The sequence below is a fragment of the Varroa destructor genome, unplaced genomic scaffold, assembly GCF_002443255.2.
Source record: "Varroa destructor unplaced genomic scaffold, Vdes_3.0 BEIS01000003.1, whole genome shotgun sequence".
Lineage (NCBI taxonomy): Eukaryota > Metazoa > Arthropoda > Arachnida > Mesostigmata > Varroidae > Varroa > Varroa destructor.
The window spans coordinates 37,610,478-37,626,991 of NW_019211456.1; the positions used below are offsets into that span (position 1 = coordinate 37,610,478).

Sequence of the window (16,514 nt, forward strand, 5' to 3'; positions counted from 1 at the left end):
ATAGATTTTTAGTATGTCTTGCTGTCTATTCACGTTAACTGAACGATAATCTGATAGGCCATATTTCCTTGACTATGTTTGCAAAAATGCTCCTTCAACAAGCTGCCATTGAAGGAAGGATCCAGCGGCCTCCTTTTTTCGTCGACATAAGACATCGCCCATCAGTAACCGCTGGCACAAGCAAGAATAACGCGAACAGTAAACACGCTTCAATCTAAGCCTTTGTTTTTCCTCTTGCGTCTGCCGGGTTTTCCAGCTCATCCGTTACATGATCCATCACGATGATTTAAATGTCTCATAAAAATGAGACATTTAAATCATCGTGATCGTGAGTAGCCGACGCCAAAAACCTTTTCAACAGCATCCGGAGCAACACTATCGGTAAAGTCAGCTTCGAATATGCAGTGAAATGATAGAGATTTTTCAGATTATAGAGCGATTATAGCTTGGACGCGCCAAAACAAGCGACGGACACTATAGCCCAGTGTTTTCCTTTAGTGAGAACAATTCTGCTGTTGCCCCCAACGCCAGTCGTCTCATGCGTTATGTCATATAACTGTTGACGGCTGTACTTTCATCCCACTGACAGGCACGCCGAGCGTTTCTGAAAAAGACAAGGTTTGCCGAACCCAAATCGCTACGCAGCTGTTGGTTGCACTGCGCTTTGCTGATACGCGAGTGTACTAGCTAGGAATACTCTCAGAAGCTGAGTGCAGTAGTTGCACCTGTTGCGACTGCACTAGTAGTCGAATCGACCCGACGAGACGACTGCGTCTGCGTGCAATAGCATGACCACCCACTACGACTACAACGGCAATTTCGGTGTGACTGGCTAGATAGCCGCCTGGTTGCCTTCACCGGTGGTGCTTGTTTTGATATTATCGTCGTTCGTCGAGCCGTTTGTTTGTTGGCCTTTCCTCCCCTTCCTCCAAACACCCTCGCTGTTCTTCTTTTTGCGCTATCTGGCGAAAAACGCATGCGCAATCACAGGCAGAAAGCGGAGAACACAACGCCAATTTGCCACTTACTGTGGTACGAGATTGCCTTATTTCCGCTCCGGTACCTAGATGACATGCGGTGTTACTTGTTCGTCATCTTACGCGCAGCAATAGCTAGACGAGTCACAGTCACAACGACAATTGAAAATTATTGGAAGAACAAAAGAAGTAGGTCGAATGTTTGGATATTTTTTTGCTTGAATGGATCCGTCGACTACAGTATATCATTATGAGATTTGTCTGAAACAAGTATGCGTCAACACAGATTTCGATGAACCCTTAAATTAGGATTACTTTAACTACACTCAATAAAATATGCTTCTATTCTTCAGAATGTACCTTCATAAACGTTTAGCGCTTTTCCTTTTCACTTTTGCAGCTGCTCTGCGTTCGATCCTTGTCGACAAATCTCAACCGTCGCTTGTTACCTACAATTGTATGAGATTCATGTTCAAAGGCCAAGCCAAGCTTTCCAAGTAATTCCACGGGATCAGCCATCTTCACAGTCTGCGTTCCGCATGATACGAGTGCAACTCATAGTTAGCCTAAGATGTATGAACAATGAACTGATTACATTCATTGATTCAAATCGAACGTTGAAATAGAAACTCGAATACTTTATGACAGTTTCGTCAACATCCGAATGCCGATTTTGAGAATTATAACAGTAAATTCCCGCCAGCCACAAAAAGGCAGACCTATGAGAGAAGAAAACATTAGCGGTATGTACGAGTTACAGTGTCTGAAACTAATATGTGTCTATGAAGTCTTTACTGTGGCCAAACCAGTAATAGGACGCGAGTCTTCTAGTAAGAAGTATGTCTACTATTGGCACCGTTACTGTAGTGAACAGCTACAAGTAAAGACAGGCAAAAATGCACAGCGAACAAGCTGGCCTGAAAAGCAAGGTTATGACAGGACTAACAACACCGTCACAACAGCAATACAGAGATTTGATTTATGCAACAGCAGACTACCGATCGGCTGAACCTAGCTCCGTTGTCCTCATCGTCGCATCAGTACGAGTCATCCGAAGTTCTCCTTTTTTATTCATATGAAAAAAAAAAACATTAAAAAAATATGATTCATATGAAGTAGGTAAAAACCAAGTTGGTGCTCGTTAAGAGCGCGGATGAAAAAAATCGACCAATATAATTTCAGTGTAAGAGCTTCGTCTTGAACTACGGGTAATTATTATCATCATGCCGCTTATGTGAATTGTGTTTATCTTGACAATATGTGGTCAAGAGTTGTGTTTGACAAGATTTATAGAAATTTGTAAACGTGCACTTCATCTAGATTCGAAAAGCAATTATTAAGATATGTTAAACAGTGCTTTCTTCAACATTAGCCCTATCTTAGATGTCAAATCATAGCACAGTGAAATGTATGCAAGCAAACAATGAGTGCGCGCGGGATCTGCCCATAGCTGTTATTCTCGTTTATAGCACAATGGCATATAGATAGAACTACTGTCATTTTTTGCTACATAGCACTGTTGTACGAGCAGGTTCCAAACAGACTGATGTTTCTGAATGGTATGGTGCAAAATGTACGGTGCAGATCTGGCAAATGAAGAAGCTGAAAACAATGTCTTAGCGATGAGATTCTGTTAGAAACTGGAGTACAATTAGGCCGTATATAGGCCGAAATTTCTTTAAAGCTAACGCACAGATTTTATTAAATGTTTTGTTTACATTTGGAATAATCTGCTGAATAATAGCCACGAGGGTTTGCTATAACTACAATAGTTTTCAACGAAAGCCTGATCCAAATGCAACAATCGACTTTACAGTAAATTCATCATTCATCATAGATAGTCAACTCTTATCAGAAAACAAATCGATAAATGAGCGTGCTACAACAAGAAGCTGTAAGTTTAAATAATGCAATTTGAATTCGTAAAACTATAAAGCTCGCTGATTGCGGCGATATTTTACACGCTCTAAGCTAAACTCCAGTTATACAAAACTATACTGTATACTACTAACTAGTGATTTGCCACTAAGAGCCAATTTCTTTGCAGAAAAAAAACATACTATACTGCTCCGTTTAAAACAAAGCTGTCAAAGGATGCGGTGTTTGTACGTACTTCCTACGTCACAACTATACTCCCAGAAAGTTCGAAATTAAGCACAATTTTTTTACTGCCAACACTTCTGCTACATTTGTTAATTAGCATTGTTTACTGGAACTAGGGCAGACAAAAATAAAACGGTGCATATATTGGGCCCCTCCGAGATAGTTAAGTTCCTTCGCCTTTTTTTCTAGTGACCGCAGCTTCTTCTAATAGCGCATTGAGCGACTGGGTGCGGCGGCGTCATTCGCGATCGTCGCCGGTGCCGGCTTCAGTGATGCTGATGTTGGTAGAAGTCCAGCTAGTAAAGGGCTGTTTAACTCACAATGTCGATGCGGCCGTTCTCGAATCAGCAGCAAAAATGGTCACGGCGAACTGTTCAATCAAAAACAACTCTGCTTAATTGCTACTGCCGCTGCCCCAATGATAGTGCGCTATAATCTGACCACCCAGAATGTCTTTGTCAACGACAAATAATTGTCCGTCGTTTGTAACAAACAAGGAAACGACAAGTAGCCTCTCAATCCCATTTGCACGAACAAATGGCATTGAGAGGGTAGACAAAATACAGTTTTTGTCGTGTCATTTAGGAAGATACCATTCTGCTAATAAATAACAGAGGAAAAATTGCTTACGGCAAGGAATTCGTGACAAAAATTAGTCGTTAATGCGGTTTAGGAGACAGATCTGGTAGAAAGCTGATGACCAACTTTCGAGAAAGCATAAAATGAGGCTAATTAAAAAAAAAGCCATTCAAAAATAGCATTAAAGAAATTCTTATTCTCCGGTGTATTTAAATAACAGTTCGTGTCTTACAGAGAAAAATTTTATACTATGATTAAATACTATCAAGTTCCGTCCTGTTATGGTGAGCCACGACCAACGCACCTTTTTGTTAACCCAAATAAGTGTTCCATGATATCTCGAGAAACATAAATCAGGCATAATGTTGACGGTAATATTCTACATCATTTTACAAAAATTACCAGTGATTATGATCTGCTGGTAAAGTGTAATATGTTTCACATAATAAGTTGAACGAACTACATCGCTGATAGACAAGTGTGTATTATTTGACCTGACGAGAAAACCATCTGCTGCTGAAAAAATGAATCACGATACAAAATCGTCACACGATGCTTTTTAAATAAATAATACTCACTAATATAATGATTGAAAATGGTTCAGGTCACCAGAGATTCGTCAAGTAGATGCAAAGACCTTCCAATATTGAATTTTAAGTTTACAATAGATGAATGATTTTTTACTTTTCTAAATGTTATAGTGGTACAGGCATTGATGCCGTATCTTCAAGTAATTATCATATTAATAGTTAAACAAAGTATTTTCGCTGGCTATTTGATTGATGGTGCAGGTATCTTGTCTCTCTATTTCCTACTTGCACTAATTATCTTGCAGCAGCAGCAGCTGGCTATGTGATAATACGGACCAGGCTCTATGATCAAGCCATGTCTGTGGACAGGTGGAATGTAAAAAAATCTTATAAACACAGACACACTCACACGCTCATTAGTATGACGACATTGATTGACGAATGAGCGTTGTCTGTCGCATGCACATCTATGCCAACTTTATCAATAACCCATTTTCATGAAGACAAATAATAACTATTCTCTGGTAACTATTATGTATTGTATGAATAACTTATGCAAAAGAAATGCTTCGAAAAATACTGAGACTTCACGAAAGGGTAAACCAGTCAAATGCGAAATCATCCGCGATGTGTATGCTAAAACGAAAGAAATCATTAAGACAGCATTGGCTTACTAATTTCCCCCCGGAGCGTAGGTATGCCATATAAACACTATCGCCTCCAAGTGTCTGCGTATCTGTCTCCAACCATGTCTGTTGACCATGTTAGAGTCTTTTTAGCCCAATACAGCAAGACTGTCTTTCTTCTAAATAAAATAGGGAAGAACATATTTCGACCTGTTCATCCAGTGCGAGGAGTATCTGATAATATATAGATACAGGACGTTGACATTTTAAAAGTAACATATAATAAGGAAGGATATAATGTAGTCAGAAAAAAGTTAAATGAAGACTCTCAAGCTGTCAAGTAGCTTTTAAAACTTTTGCCCACTCTGTTATAAAATCTGCGTACCTTTTGCATTCTAACTCGGCTTTCTACCCATGAAAGCTAAAAGCTGACACTGTCTATATAGAAAATCGAATGCAAGCATAGCTTGAAAATCCATTCTTGCCATTATATACGTATCAACTTGAGTACCATATTTCTAGTGAATTAATACATCCATAATGTCCACTAAGTGACAAGAAACTCAAAAAGAGTTTCGTTTTATTAAGGAACCTTGAAAACGCACTTTCCCCCTAAGACAAAAGTTTTACGTATATGAGTATATGAGAGCATGTACTGTGGCATGTGCGTATCGTCATCCAACGATAGGCACACCCGTCAGTAGGCCCATGCAGCCAGGTTTTTGGCACAAGTAGCCAAATATGCCCTTTGTTTCCTAGTCAACGTCGTTCTTATTTTGGCTGTTATCAGCGCTGGGTTAAACGCTGTTGTTGTTGTTGCGGTTCTTGTTTTGTGTAAGCCGCGTGCTCTTCAGTTTAATTTTGAACGGGATCCTCTTGCTAGCTCGAAAATCCTTCCACTTCAGTAATGATAACACTCGCTGTAAGGGTAAGGGATATCCCTCTTCTAACAAAACGACCTGTCGGTGGCAGCACTGGACTGTTCGGTTGTCTTGATGATATCCATCTCCCTAGTGTATACTGAGTGTCCGCTCTAAATACCGTCAAGAATGAACATTAGAGATACAAATGCATAGAAATAGACAGATATATACACGTGCCGACTTAGTCAGGGTAGATAGAGTAACCTTCTTAAAATGGCGCCACCGATGGACTCTGTCCCCTACATACCAATGTGACAGAGCCAAAACGTCAAATGCGTTCGTTGAGTTTACTGTTAATGCCATTGAGGTCCGTCACACCTGCGAACTGTCCACAAGGAACCCAGCAGTTTAGTCTGCGCTGATTGCTTATTAATGCCTAATCGCTCGAAAGAACGCTGAAAGACTAGTTCACATACACGACTTACACACAAACACACACAAAAATATATAATAAACAAACATCTAGACACGCGAAAACCCTTTTATTCTTACTATCATGATTAAGTATCATCACAGCCCCTTCACCTGCATGACGATATCAAAACAGTCGAACGGAAAACGAGCTGTAAGCATAGGCCTTCACGCGCAATCCTTTTTCAATCAAGATAACCAAACGGCTCGCAACCTATATAAATGTAACACGTGAAATCGATTTCATCAAGTAGCTGACAAAATCTATGGCAGTAAATACATTATATAAATGTATCAAACGCATTTAAATACATCTGGATCGACGGAAGCTTCAAGGTTTCCCTAAAATAAGGAGCGTTTCTTTGTTATATCGTACAACGAATCCACATCACGAGGTTTTAACTACGGAGTAGATGCCTATGCAAACAGAGTGTGCTTAAGTTCCACTTTCGACAAACCAGCTAGATGACTATCTGCAACGCCGAAGGGTATAAAGCTCTCTTAGATGTATACTTGCTTATTCGTGCCTGTTATTCGCTGTCGTCTTTTCGAAAGCTGAAACCATCTCCGATGTATACTGCGAATGCTTGATCGCACAACAGATATAGCATAAGACGGGTGCTGTAATACGGGAAACAGTGCCAATCGCTCTTCTGCGGAATATGGAAAAGGAGAGCCTGAGAGATAATGAAACAACATTTGCTTTAAATGAAATGGGGGACCGCTGGTAAAGTAGACGACGAGATTCCCTGTCTCACAGGTAACGAGTTTTCCTGCGTTGTTAAAGGCAGCCATCCAGTGAACCAAGCACACAATGGTCATAAAACGTGAGATAGACGAGTAATCTCCATTACGTATAGCATATTGGAGGCGTTTGCACCTTCTAACGGTTAGTTCTACCAGATTCTGCTACCCTAACCTAATTCAAGTGCAAAAGATGTCTGTCAACCTTGTGCGTTTAGTATATACCCCATTAAATGGTAACGCTGCATAGTGGTGATTCTGTTACCCGATAGAATCATTAGACCTTTTCTGAGCCTCTTAGGGACAACAGGCCGTATACAAAGACGCAAGGAGGAAATTGGAAAAAAAAAGAGAAAAAAAAGAGTTTTTCGCTTGAGTTCGTTCATTTACGACTGCATTGCGACGCACACATAAGATTCAATATTATGTCCGATTTGTAGACGTTTCTCTAATTCCATATTATCGTCCAGGTCGTCATCTTAAAACTATGTCTTGTATGAAGATACCTGTCCAAGTACGTCATGACAGATAAAGGGGTATTATAACAAAGAGAAACGCAATAGGTCAAAATACAATTTTGAATTGTGATGTTCTATTATTAACAGCATTCAACGGTAGAAGCTATGTTTACTCTATATTAATGCCATGCTGAATAGATATTGCGATTAATCTATTAAACAAGTTCAAAAAATATTAAATGATTATTATCAACTGTTGCGTCTTTTGCTTTGAAATATTTGTAAAAACCATAACTAGTAGCATTTGCTATATGTCACTTTACCTGAAAAAGAAGTCTTCGAGTTGCATCTATCGGTTATTGTATCAATAACAAATGAGATTTGTATTTGAATGCAGTGATTCGTATTTGATAATTCGATGACGAAACTTGGTAATAAAAAGTTCGATTTTATCCAATAAATCTTACTGATGGTTTTTGCTTATCACTACCAGAACAACGACCAAAAATCCGGTACATATTTTTTCAAATGTGAGAAATCGGACTTCGTATAAACGAACATATTAATAGAATTATGATGTGAACATGCTGACGTGACCGAACCGGTCCGCTTCATCAACACGTAGAGATAACTAAATGCTAGATTTGAAATATAAGAAAGCTACATAATACACTAGTGGAACGAGCTGCGTTACCTCAGATGAGTCCTATTGTGCGAAAACTTATGATAACCATGTGCCCCATGAGAACCGTAAAAAAGTTGTCAGCCATTTTGACCCGGATGTGCTGAAAATTGCTTCTACGAATAACATCTTAATATAGCTACAAAGCTATCGATACTCCGAGAAAACTAAGTATACGTTTTTTAGACAAACTTGCACGAATCCATCAACAGCCTTGGTAGACTTTTACAGTTAATTTAAAAAAAAAATGGAATTTGCTATTAATGTAATACAGTAGATAGGACTACAATCCGATTCATAGCTATTTTTTATTTGTTTGTCTTTCTTTTTTACATTCATGTCGTATAAAGTCATTAATTAGCTATATTAGTAATACAATGCCACATAAACAATATCCTACTGGGCGAAATCCCCGACTTCTTACATGTCACCACCCCGCTGCTGGCACCAATCAACATAATGATCAATCACTCAAGGTACACGCAGGAATAAGAACAAACAGACATAGTGAGTAAACTCACACTGACTCATATATATTGTTCATCTAATTTCTTTTTTACTCACCCCTATATATGGAATAAGTCTTTTCCGCCTCACCTCTGTTTCACGCGGTTGGTTCACACGCTCTTGTTCTGACATATCAACATAATTTACCATCCATCCGTCCTAACGTCTCATTCATCTACGCAGCAGTTCATTTCACAGACACTCGTCCTCCATGATCGTCGTCATTGTCACAGTAATGCGAAAAACAAAACTTCTGGGGATCTGGGCAAAACCGTACGGCACGTTCAACCGATGGCACATACTTTCTCTTGTTCATTGGTCACCTCTGTATATGCACTGGTCAGCAATTAAACTGAAATATTGTAGAAGACATCTGTATAGGACATTGCACATTATCAATGGTTGCTAATAGAATAAGTTACGAGCTAGCGTTGTCACGATAAACAAACAAACCTGATACATCGGAATGGCGACCCACAAGAGTTGACAAAAATCATCACCATCATCGATACCGCCCTGAGATGATAAGGATTACGACTTAACTCACAAGAGCATATACATTATGGGCATATGGCGCAACGAGGCTTTCCTGTACATGCTCATAATAATCCTCTGTCAGGCTTGTTTGGTTGTCTTTTTTCTTTATTTATCTATTTACTATTTGGCTTTTTAGATTCATAAACAGATATCCTTGTTGACCAATTGAGGATGATGCGATTCACAGCAATGGCAGAGTACAAACCATGGTATCTTTCGAATGCAGTAGCTAGCTATGTATGCATATATATATATATATATGCCGGTAGTTACCAGAAACGTCCAGAAAAGGTGTCACAATAACTTCGACAGGGACAGTGAATAGAGTAAGATAAGTAAAACAACAGGAGTTAAGAGTCTCTAATACTTCATCATGCAAACAGTCACCAGACATCGAACAGATTCTCTCGTACTAGAATCATCACCGGACTAGCTATAGCACCGTTTGTGTTCTCTAACGAACACAGTCGTCCTCATATTTATTCTTATTTGTCCAACGTGATCACGCGTAACACTAAGTAAAGTTTTGCATGATCGCAGATCAATATCAGGTTATTTTTTTAGCTGTAACGATGAGCTCTATTTTTTCCGAACACTCGTGTCTCAATTTTTCGAAATTTGGCAGCATTAACAGCTGAAGTAGTAAAACAGCTAGAATAGATAGACAACATCCCGAGGCCAAAGGATGATTCGGTCAAGCGGTATAAGCAGTAACACGCTGCCATAGAGCTCTGATCTCTGCTTGAATGGCACCTGTTTAATGGGATGTTTCCAAGAGATTTGTGAGTATTGATGTTGTCGTTTGTATATGTACTTGTGTGTATAGATCATCTGCTAACATGTATCTAAGTTACTGATCTGTTTTTCGCAAATTACTCGTCTGTCTGCTTGCTGAATGAGGGCTGCGTGCCGGAGGGTCAAGATGCAGCACATCTGTATGTGACTCCTTCTTGTTTTGATACCAAACATTATTGAACTATAGGATATTATGATGCTAAGGAATGAGGAGAAGGCACTTAGACCTAATCAACGCTCTGGCAAACCGGAAATCTTAAACGAAATACAATAGCATGTTTACCGTTCAATTATAAGCACATTTAAGTACAATTAAATCATCATAATTATAATTTTCATTTCTGAACATCGCAGCTGACGGCAACCGACCAAAAAGGTTCTGCCTACATAATACAATAACGATAACAGCTCAAGCCAATTCCAAGTTCTGCATTCGGCAACAGGTAGTTTTTGCAGAGACAAGATAAGCAGAGCGTTCGCACTCGAATGGCGTTCGGTGAAAAAATGACAGCGGTTTACGGATGTAGGTCCTTTTTAAGATTAACATCGACAACGAGGAACCTATTATAGTGTACCCGCGTAGATATCCTTTCCTCCGGCCCTACTCAAATTAGTAGTTAGCAGTTTTCTGACACCGCCCTTAATTTTCAGCGTGACGGATGACGCACCGCGGTACTTTACGATAAGGTTGTTAAACGTCAAAAGCGATACGCCATAATTAGTAATTTTTCGTGGACTGCTGCAGCTCGCGTCGATAGACGGTCGCTCGCCGTAAATCTGATCTAACATTATCCAAGTATATTGAAATAATAGTAAAAATTTATCATTAACAATCCTATATCTTTCATAGCAGCAACAGTAATGGCAAGAAGATGGCAGCGAAATGGTCTCTGTTTTCGATTCCTTACTTCCTGCCCAATTCTTGTCGCATATAAAGAGCACGGCTGATATCTTGGTATCATCCACCGTTCTAAACGTTTGTGTAACTTCTTTGCTCGCGTTCTTGGTTTTTCAATTTTGTCGATTTTATTTAACCAATTTTTTTTTATTTTTCTACTTCATTTCGATGCTTCGGTTGCTGCTTCATCAAAACTATAGTTCAACTCATAGACCTCTCTTTGTTTTTCCATAGTTTTGTCGCCTCGTTCGTTCTTTTACCTGTTTGTTGTTAAAAATACAAAAACTATATTACACATGTATACATACAAGTGGCGACGAAAGTAGCTAGATTGTTTTTACTTTCAATTTCGTCATTTGTCATCGTACTCTTCTACCTTTCATACGCTCGATCTGTAATTTCCCCTTCGCTTACTCCTCGCTACTACAGCTTAGACAGTCTTTGTTTTCACGGACCGCACCGAACATTTTTGCTAGCTCTTATTAACAATGACGTCTTGATAACAAGGAGGTGCCTCGCCGGGGGTCGTGCCCGTTGATGGGGTTCCGGGACTGCCAGCTTTCAGCAGAGGCTTTCCAGATGGATCATCAGTTGGGTTCTTTTTATCCGCCGCCACGGCCGGCGTGATCCGAAACAATTCGATCTTCAGATGTTCGCAGATTTGCAAACAAACCGCGTTTGCATATAGGAACAGATCAATTGTCGTGTACGTAAGACCGGCGTAAAGGACGAATCGTTCACTTAAAGGAAAGTCGAGGTATTGGTTGAAGAAGATCGTTAACGGCGTTAGCAGGGTCGTATCCCAAGTGTGAACTTCGGACCGGGTCATGTGCGCAACGATAATTCGGAATGTCAGCTTGACAGCGACGAGACCAAACGTCGTCAGGGCAAGGCAAGGCCGGTCCGCGATAAGCGCCGGTGATTTGACCGCCATAACAATGTATGGCACGATGGTCAACAGAGAAGGCACTAATGGGGCCAGTGCAGACCCCTCGCACACGTGCTGAGTTTGGGAAGAGAAACAGACTCGGCTATAGTTGAATAGTGCTACCACCGCCCCACAAAGACACATTATGAACGGAATAAAACGAGCTTCAATGAAGATAATCTTGCTGTCCCAAACTTCCTGGCCGAATATGGCCGTGATAAGAAGGACGCCCATTACTGAGAATTGCGCTTCAGTAACATCGAACCAGCCGAATCGTAACGTGCCAGTTACGTACGTCTGCCAATGAGCACAATAGAAAAGAAACATCGCGACCAGACACTGGATTAGCATGATATACGGGCACGTACCCATCCGAATGGCGACAGCCACCCCGAGCGCCAGAAACAATGTGGAGAGCGCATCACAGCCGTGGTCAAACAGTTCACCTAGAGGCGAGCTTGATCCCGTTCGGCGAGCCTGTTTACCGTCGCAGGCGTCCAGTGTCTGATAGATGAATAAACCGACGGCGCATGTCACAAAGAACAGTGGATGAACGTTTGACTTTGCGTCAGGTGCCATGACGATAAGCAGCAAACAGGTTAGCACATTGACGAGTAAACCAGTTATAGTCATAAGGTTGGGGGCAACCCATTCTGGAAGTTGTATGACGACCCATTCCCAGAACGGCTGCATGTATGGGTCTAAGAAAGATTTTCCTGTCGCACGGTATTGATGTTGTTGTAACCGCTTCAACTGTTCGATCTGCAGGGGTTCAATAGGTAGACGTAACATTGTGCAACGTTAGTAGTGTATGCGTGCGTGACGATTACGGTATAAGAGCGGAGCAAATGATCTTGAGCGAGCTTGTTTTTTTATCCTTATTCCGACACAGCGCGCAAACACTTCAACAACACATCTATCTTATTAAATGTCATTCAAAAGTAAAATATCTAGCTAGTTAGCTAACTCTGCAGTTTTATAGCAGAGCCCTGTTTCAACGGGGCGTTAGCAGCGGTGGTACGATCTAGCGGTGGTTGATCAGCTTATTGTTGTTTTCTGGAAATATAGCAGATTCTACGACGAGCGAGGCGGTAAACACAAATAAATATTTATACACCAGTTCTCGTAGCGGTTCACTGTTTTAGTCGTTTCGTTGATATTGATTGGCAGCAATCATTCACAGTCGACAGTCGACAGAAGATCTGTAGAATAAAAGTCAGTAAGCGTGGTCCAGTAGCAAAGCAATTTGTTACTGCCGTCGTTGTCGTGGATGGCGTACCACCGTCTCTTATACACGTCGGAGTGCTTCTTCCGTTGACTGAACTACGACAGGTAGTTCTTCTACAACTGCTACTGTTACCGCAGCAGATGCACCTGGAGCTTGCACAGCTCCACTCTTTCTCTGCTCACGTCTATTTTGCTTACCCCGCTGCGGGACGACGACGACGGAGGACCAACCGACTAACCGACTAGCAGTAACAGTACGCGAGGTGGCCAGAGCTAGCTGACCGATTATACTATTTCTACTACAATTTGTCGTCTACGTCTGCTCATTCCGTCTAGACGAGAAAAGACGCGGCAATACGAGAGGCTAAGCAAACAACCAGGCAAAACGGTACAACCGACCGTAATCATTTCACGCTGCCAACAAAAAAAACACCATGGCCATTACGACGACGAACGCAAATGCAGCCAGCGGCCCGTTTCTTGCGAATGTAGCACCAACAGCCATCATCCTCCTCGCCCATAGCTCGACACCATTTTCTACGAGCGCTAGCTGGATGGCTGGTTGATGGTCATGCCGAACGCAGCGCCCCCTGTTCAACACGCCGAAAGCCCGCCGCTGCTGCCTATGTAAGTGTCATGTGTGGGTCTTAGTGTGTGCGTATATCTATCTTTCTCAGCTATAACTGACTGGACACGCAAGCAAATGGAAGAAAACGGCAAAGGAGACGTGGAACGCAGAAAGAGGGAGACTTCAATAATAACAATTCAACTGCCAGACTATTAGATAGAACGCAATGCTTCCAGGTTTTGGTTAGACATAAATGGGCAATGTTAGCTTGTGATAACCGCGAAATTATTAAAGCAAAAACTACGTATGAATTATAATAGAACTATAGTAGTAATACAAGGTGGTGGGGGCGGCTGAGCACAAGTTCGTACGCAACTAACCAGGCCCAAGAACACGATATCGCTCTCTCAACTCTACGGTCCGACTTCATTGGCAGCGCTCCGACGAATACAGCGGGGTAAGCGCTGTACCGCAAAATAACGAGTTTATAAACAAAGAAGCGTGCATGTGAGCAGCGCCCCGATCCGTGTTGCGGGAGGGGCACAGCAGCACGCGGCAGCTGTAGGAACAGTAAAGAGAGTGCAACGTAAGCTGCTAGCGGTGCTCACGAGTGCATGTTGCGTGACACATGAAATCGGTCTGTTGCTTTCCTTGTTACATTGGAGCAGAGTGTACGAATTCGGTTAGGCATTGGTGACGGTTGCTATTGAATTTTGCTTTGCTGTGTGTATCTGGTAACAACGTAAGTTAAGCAAGCCAGACGTGTTAGGGCACAATGTCGGAGTCGGACAGTCTGAGGTGGCGAATTCAGCAGGTCCACGGGACTAGATGTGCTTTACTGCCAGAATTTGATTGTGGGAAACTTGTTAGCAGAGAGGGACTTCATATCGAACTATACACGCACAAGACGAAATCTCAGGTGTGTATTTTTTTATTGGATCAGACGCAAATATTAGCTGTGTCTGACTAAACTAGAATATAATTGACAACAATTATCAGAGGCAAAAACTATGTTATCCACAATGTTGGCTATAGAAAAGCTTTCCGTAAAAGGAGCACAAGCATTCAGTGGTTCATTGAATATAAAAAGCTCCTTAGGGCAATCAATTATTATAACTTTATGGTATATAGGTTGTTTCTTATATTTTTGTGGCACTGAAGTGTCGAAGGTGTCACGGACGCTGTCTCGCTGCAACGTCTGTCGAAAGATGTTGCCTGCCTTGTCGACCTAAGTTTAACACTTACTCTTTTAGCGCATAAATATTCCCGGGATAGTAAACAAATCTCCTACAAATTTTCTGGTTAAGTCATTTCGTTGTATTACGCCTTGCATTTACAGGTGTTTGCTAAAGCAACTAACGGTAAAATTCACTTCTCTGGACAGATAGAGCTGTTAGGTACGACGACGTATCTTGCTGTAGAAGACGTCGAAACAGGTAGGAACAGAACAGATGTAGAGTATTAGTTTGAATATTGTGAACGATATCAGACGCGTATCTACTATTGACTGTTGCTATCAATATATAGTGATCTACTGTGTTCTGTGTATTATACATTAACATAGCTCTTAATTATATATAAAAAAAAAACACTAAAGAGATAATGTAACTTGTTTATTGTTAACACATTTACTATCAGTCTGCTTCCTGTATCTATTTCTGCCCCACAGATAGGACTATATACTAGCTTGAGTGTGCAAAAACTGAGTCGACTAACTTTTCACTACATATTATCACTTGTAGGGGACGTTGATTTGATTCCTGCGTACAAACTTCCAATGAAGAAAAGCATCGAACAGACAATTGTACGACCAAAGAATGATCGCAGTTATGCCGACCGCTACAAAGATTTCACGGAGAACTTTGGTACGAAAGCATTACAAAATATCATTAAGTCTCGCGAGCGATTGCAGGTATCGCAAGATAACGCAGTCACGACCGCATCGGATACGTTAAATGAGACCGTTGTCGAGGAGAAGTCCGAAGATGTGTCAGTGATCGACGATTCAATGGTCGAATTCCCTCAGCGAAATGCCGAGTACACTTCGGCCAAAGGAGTGTATAGCGTCCATGAGGTGTTTAGTCGCATTGATGCGGAATGCTTCGATAACTACGCGGCTAGTAACTGGGCTTTTGAGGCGGCCAGCAAGGACAAAATCATCGAATGGGCCGCCAATGATACCTATTCAAAGTACGTTTTGCAGCGACTTGGTCAGGTGTCGAATAATGAGAATCTACGCAAAATGCAGCTACGCTGTCTAGCGGCGTATGATATATTTACATACATTTATAAGATGAAGGTGAAAGAATTGCGGTCACGAGACCCTATGCCACGTGTCGAAGAACCATACAAAACGCAGATTATGAACGTATTCTCCAGGGTCATTATGGATGGCAAAGGAAGAGGGTTGCGAACGATTTCGGCAAAAGCCAAGGACAAGATTGTTGCACATTGTTTATTGCTCCAACTGCTGCTTGAAGACTTTCGAGTTGATCTAAGTCTCTTACAAAATGATATTAAAGCACCAACGGTACGCTTAACCAATGTGGCCTTTATGTTGGGCTGCCACGTGATTCAGGGCAGATCTCCGTCGGGAATCACGACACGGACAGTAGTACTGAAAATTCCACTGTTCGAGTACAAGGGAGAGAGCGGTCGACGGAAATCACAACGAGGCAAATAAACTACGTCTGATAGAGTGCATATTGTTATTGGACGTTTTAGGTTGTTTGTGTACAAACTGTCTAATAAGTAAATGCGTTTTTTACATTATTTGAATCGAGAGTATTACTTATTGGACTTTGATATGTTAAGGCATTCGTGGAATGATATAAATAGAATATGTGCACTTTGCGCATTAGGAAGAACAGTGTAGGTTTAATTAAACTATATGTAAGTCTTATGAGAATGATCAGCGCCAGAGTTAATATAAATTATTTATGCGCCATTTCGGGTGTAAGGTACCGGTTTAATTAAATTAACCTATCTGAGTGTTCAGGCCATGTCTTAATTGTCATTTAG

The 16,514-nt window shown here is 41.1% G+C and overlaps 2 protein-coding genes, 1 long non-coding RNA gene and 1 pseudogene across 10 annotated transcripts in view; 2 read left to right on the plus strand and 2 right to left on the minus strand.

Moving 5' to 3' along the window:
• The window catches only part of Cep97 (centrosomal protein 97kDa), a 161,117-nt gene that overhangs the window by 15,632 nt on the left and 128,971 nt on the right, over positions 1-16,514 (minus strand). The gene's annotated exons all lie outside the window — the stretch shown is intronic.
• On the plus strand, positions 58-2,424 carry LOC147756907 (uncharacterized). The gene is made up of 2 exons (XR_015323800.1): positions 58-1,166; positions 1,378-2,424. It is a non-coding gene; the product is annotated as an uncharacterized LOC147756907 (long non-coding RNA).
• LOC111248031 (cholinephosphotransferase 1 pseudogene) lies at positions 5,359-13,451 on the minus strand (annotated as a pseudogene). Of its 4 annotated transcripts, none has more exons than XR_015323778.1 (3): positions 8,631-13,451; positions 5,986-6,063; positions 5,359-5,848 (listed from the first exon to the last, which is right to left on the minus strand). The product of XR_015323778.1 is annotated as a cholinephosphotransferase 1 pseudogene, transcript variant X4 (transcript). The 4 variants fall into 4 exon arrangements; XR_015323776.1 differs by having other exon boundaries at positions 8,598-13,451; XR_015323777.1 differs by having other exon boundaries at positions 5,359-6,063.
• On the plus strand, positions 12,261-16,271 carry Polr1E (RNA polymerase I subunit E). 2 transcript variants are annotated; one of them, XM_086983665.1, is made up of 3 exons: positions 12,261-12,296; positions 14,833-14,929; positions 15,236-16,271. In XM_086983665.1, the coding sequence occupies exons 1-3, from the start codon at positions 12,276-12,278 to the stop codon at positions 16,174-16,176; spliced, it is 1,059 nt and encodes a 352-aa protein (XP_086839791.1). In that variant the 5' UTR covers positions 12,261-12,275; the 3' UTR covers positions 16,177-16,271. The 2 variants fall into 2 exon arrangements, with proteins under 2 accessions (XP_086839791.1, XP_022655458.1); XM_022799723.2 differs by lacking the exon at positions 12,261-12,296 and adding an exon at positions 13,618-14,412.

Bases quoted from the DNA above. Each gene is read 5' to 3' on its own strand.
- Polr1E (XM_022799723.2), top strand. From the start codon at position 14,269: ATGTCGGAGTCGGACAGTCTGAGGTGGCGAATTCAGCAGGTCCACGGG. The intron at 14,413-14,832 runs GTGTGTATTTTT...TTGCATTTACAG, and splicing joins CGCACAAGACGAAATCTCAG to GTGTTTGCTAAAGCAACTAA. The intron at 14,930-15,235 runs GTAGGAACAGAA...TATCACTTGTAG, and splicing joins TGTAGAAGACGTCGAAACAG to GGGACGTTGATTTGATTCCT.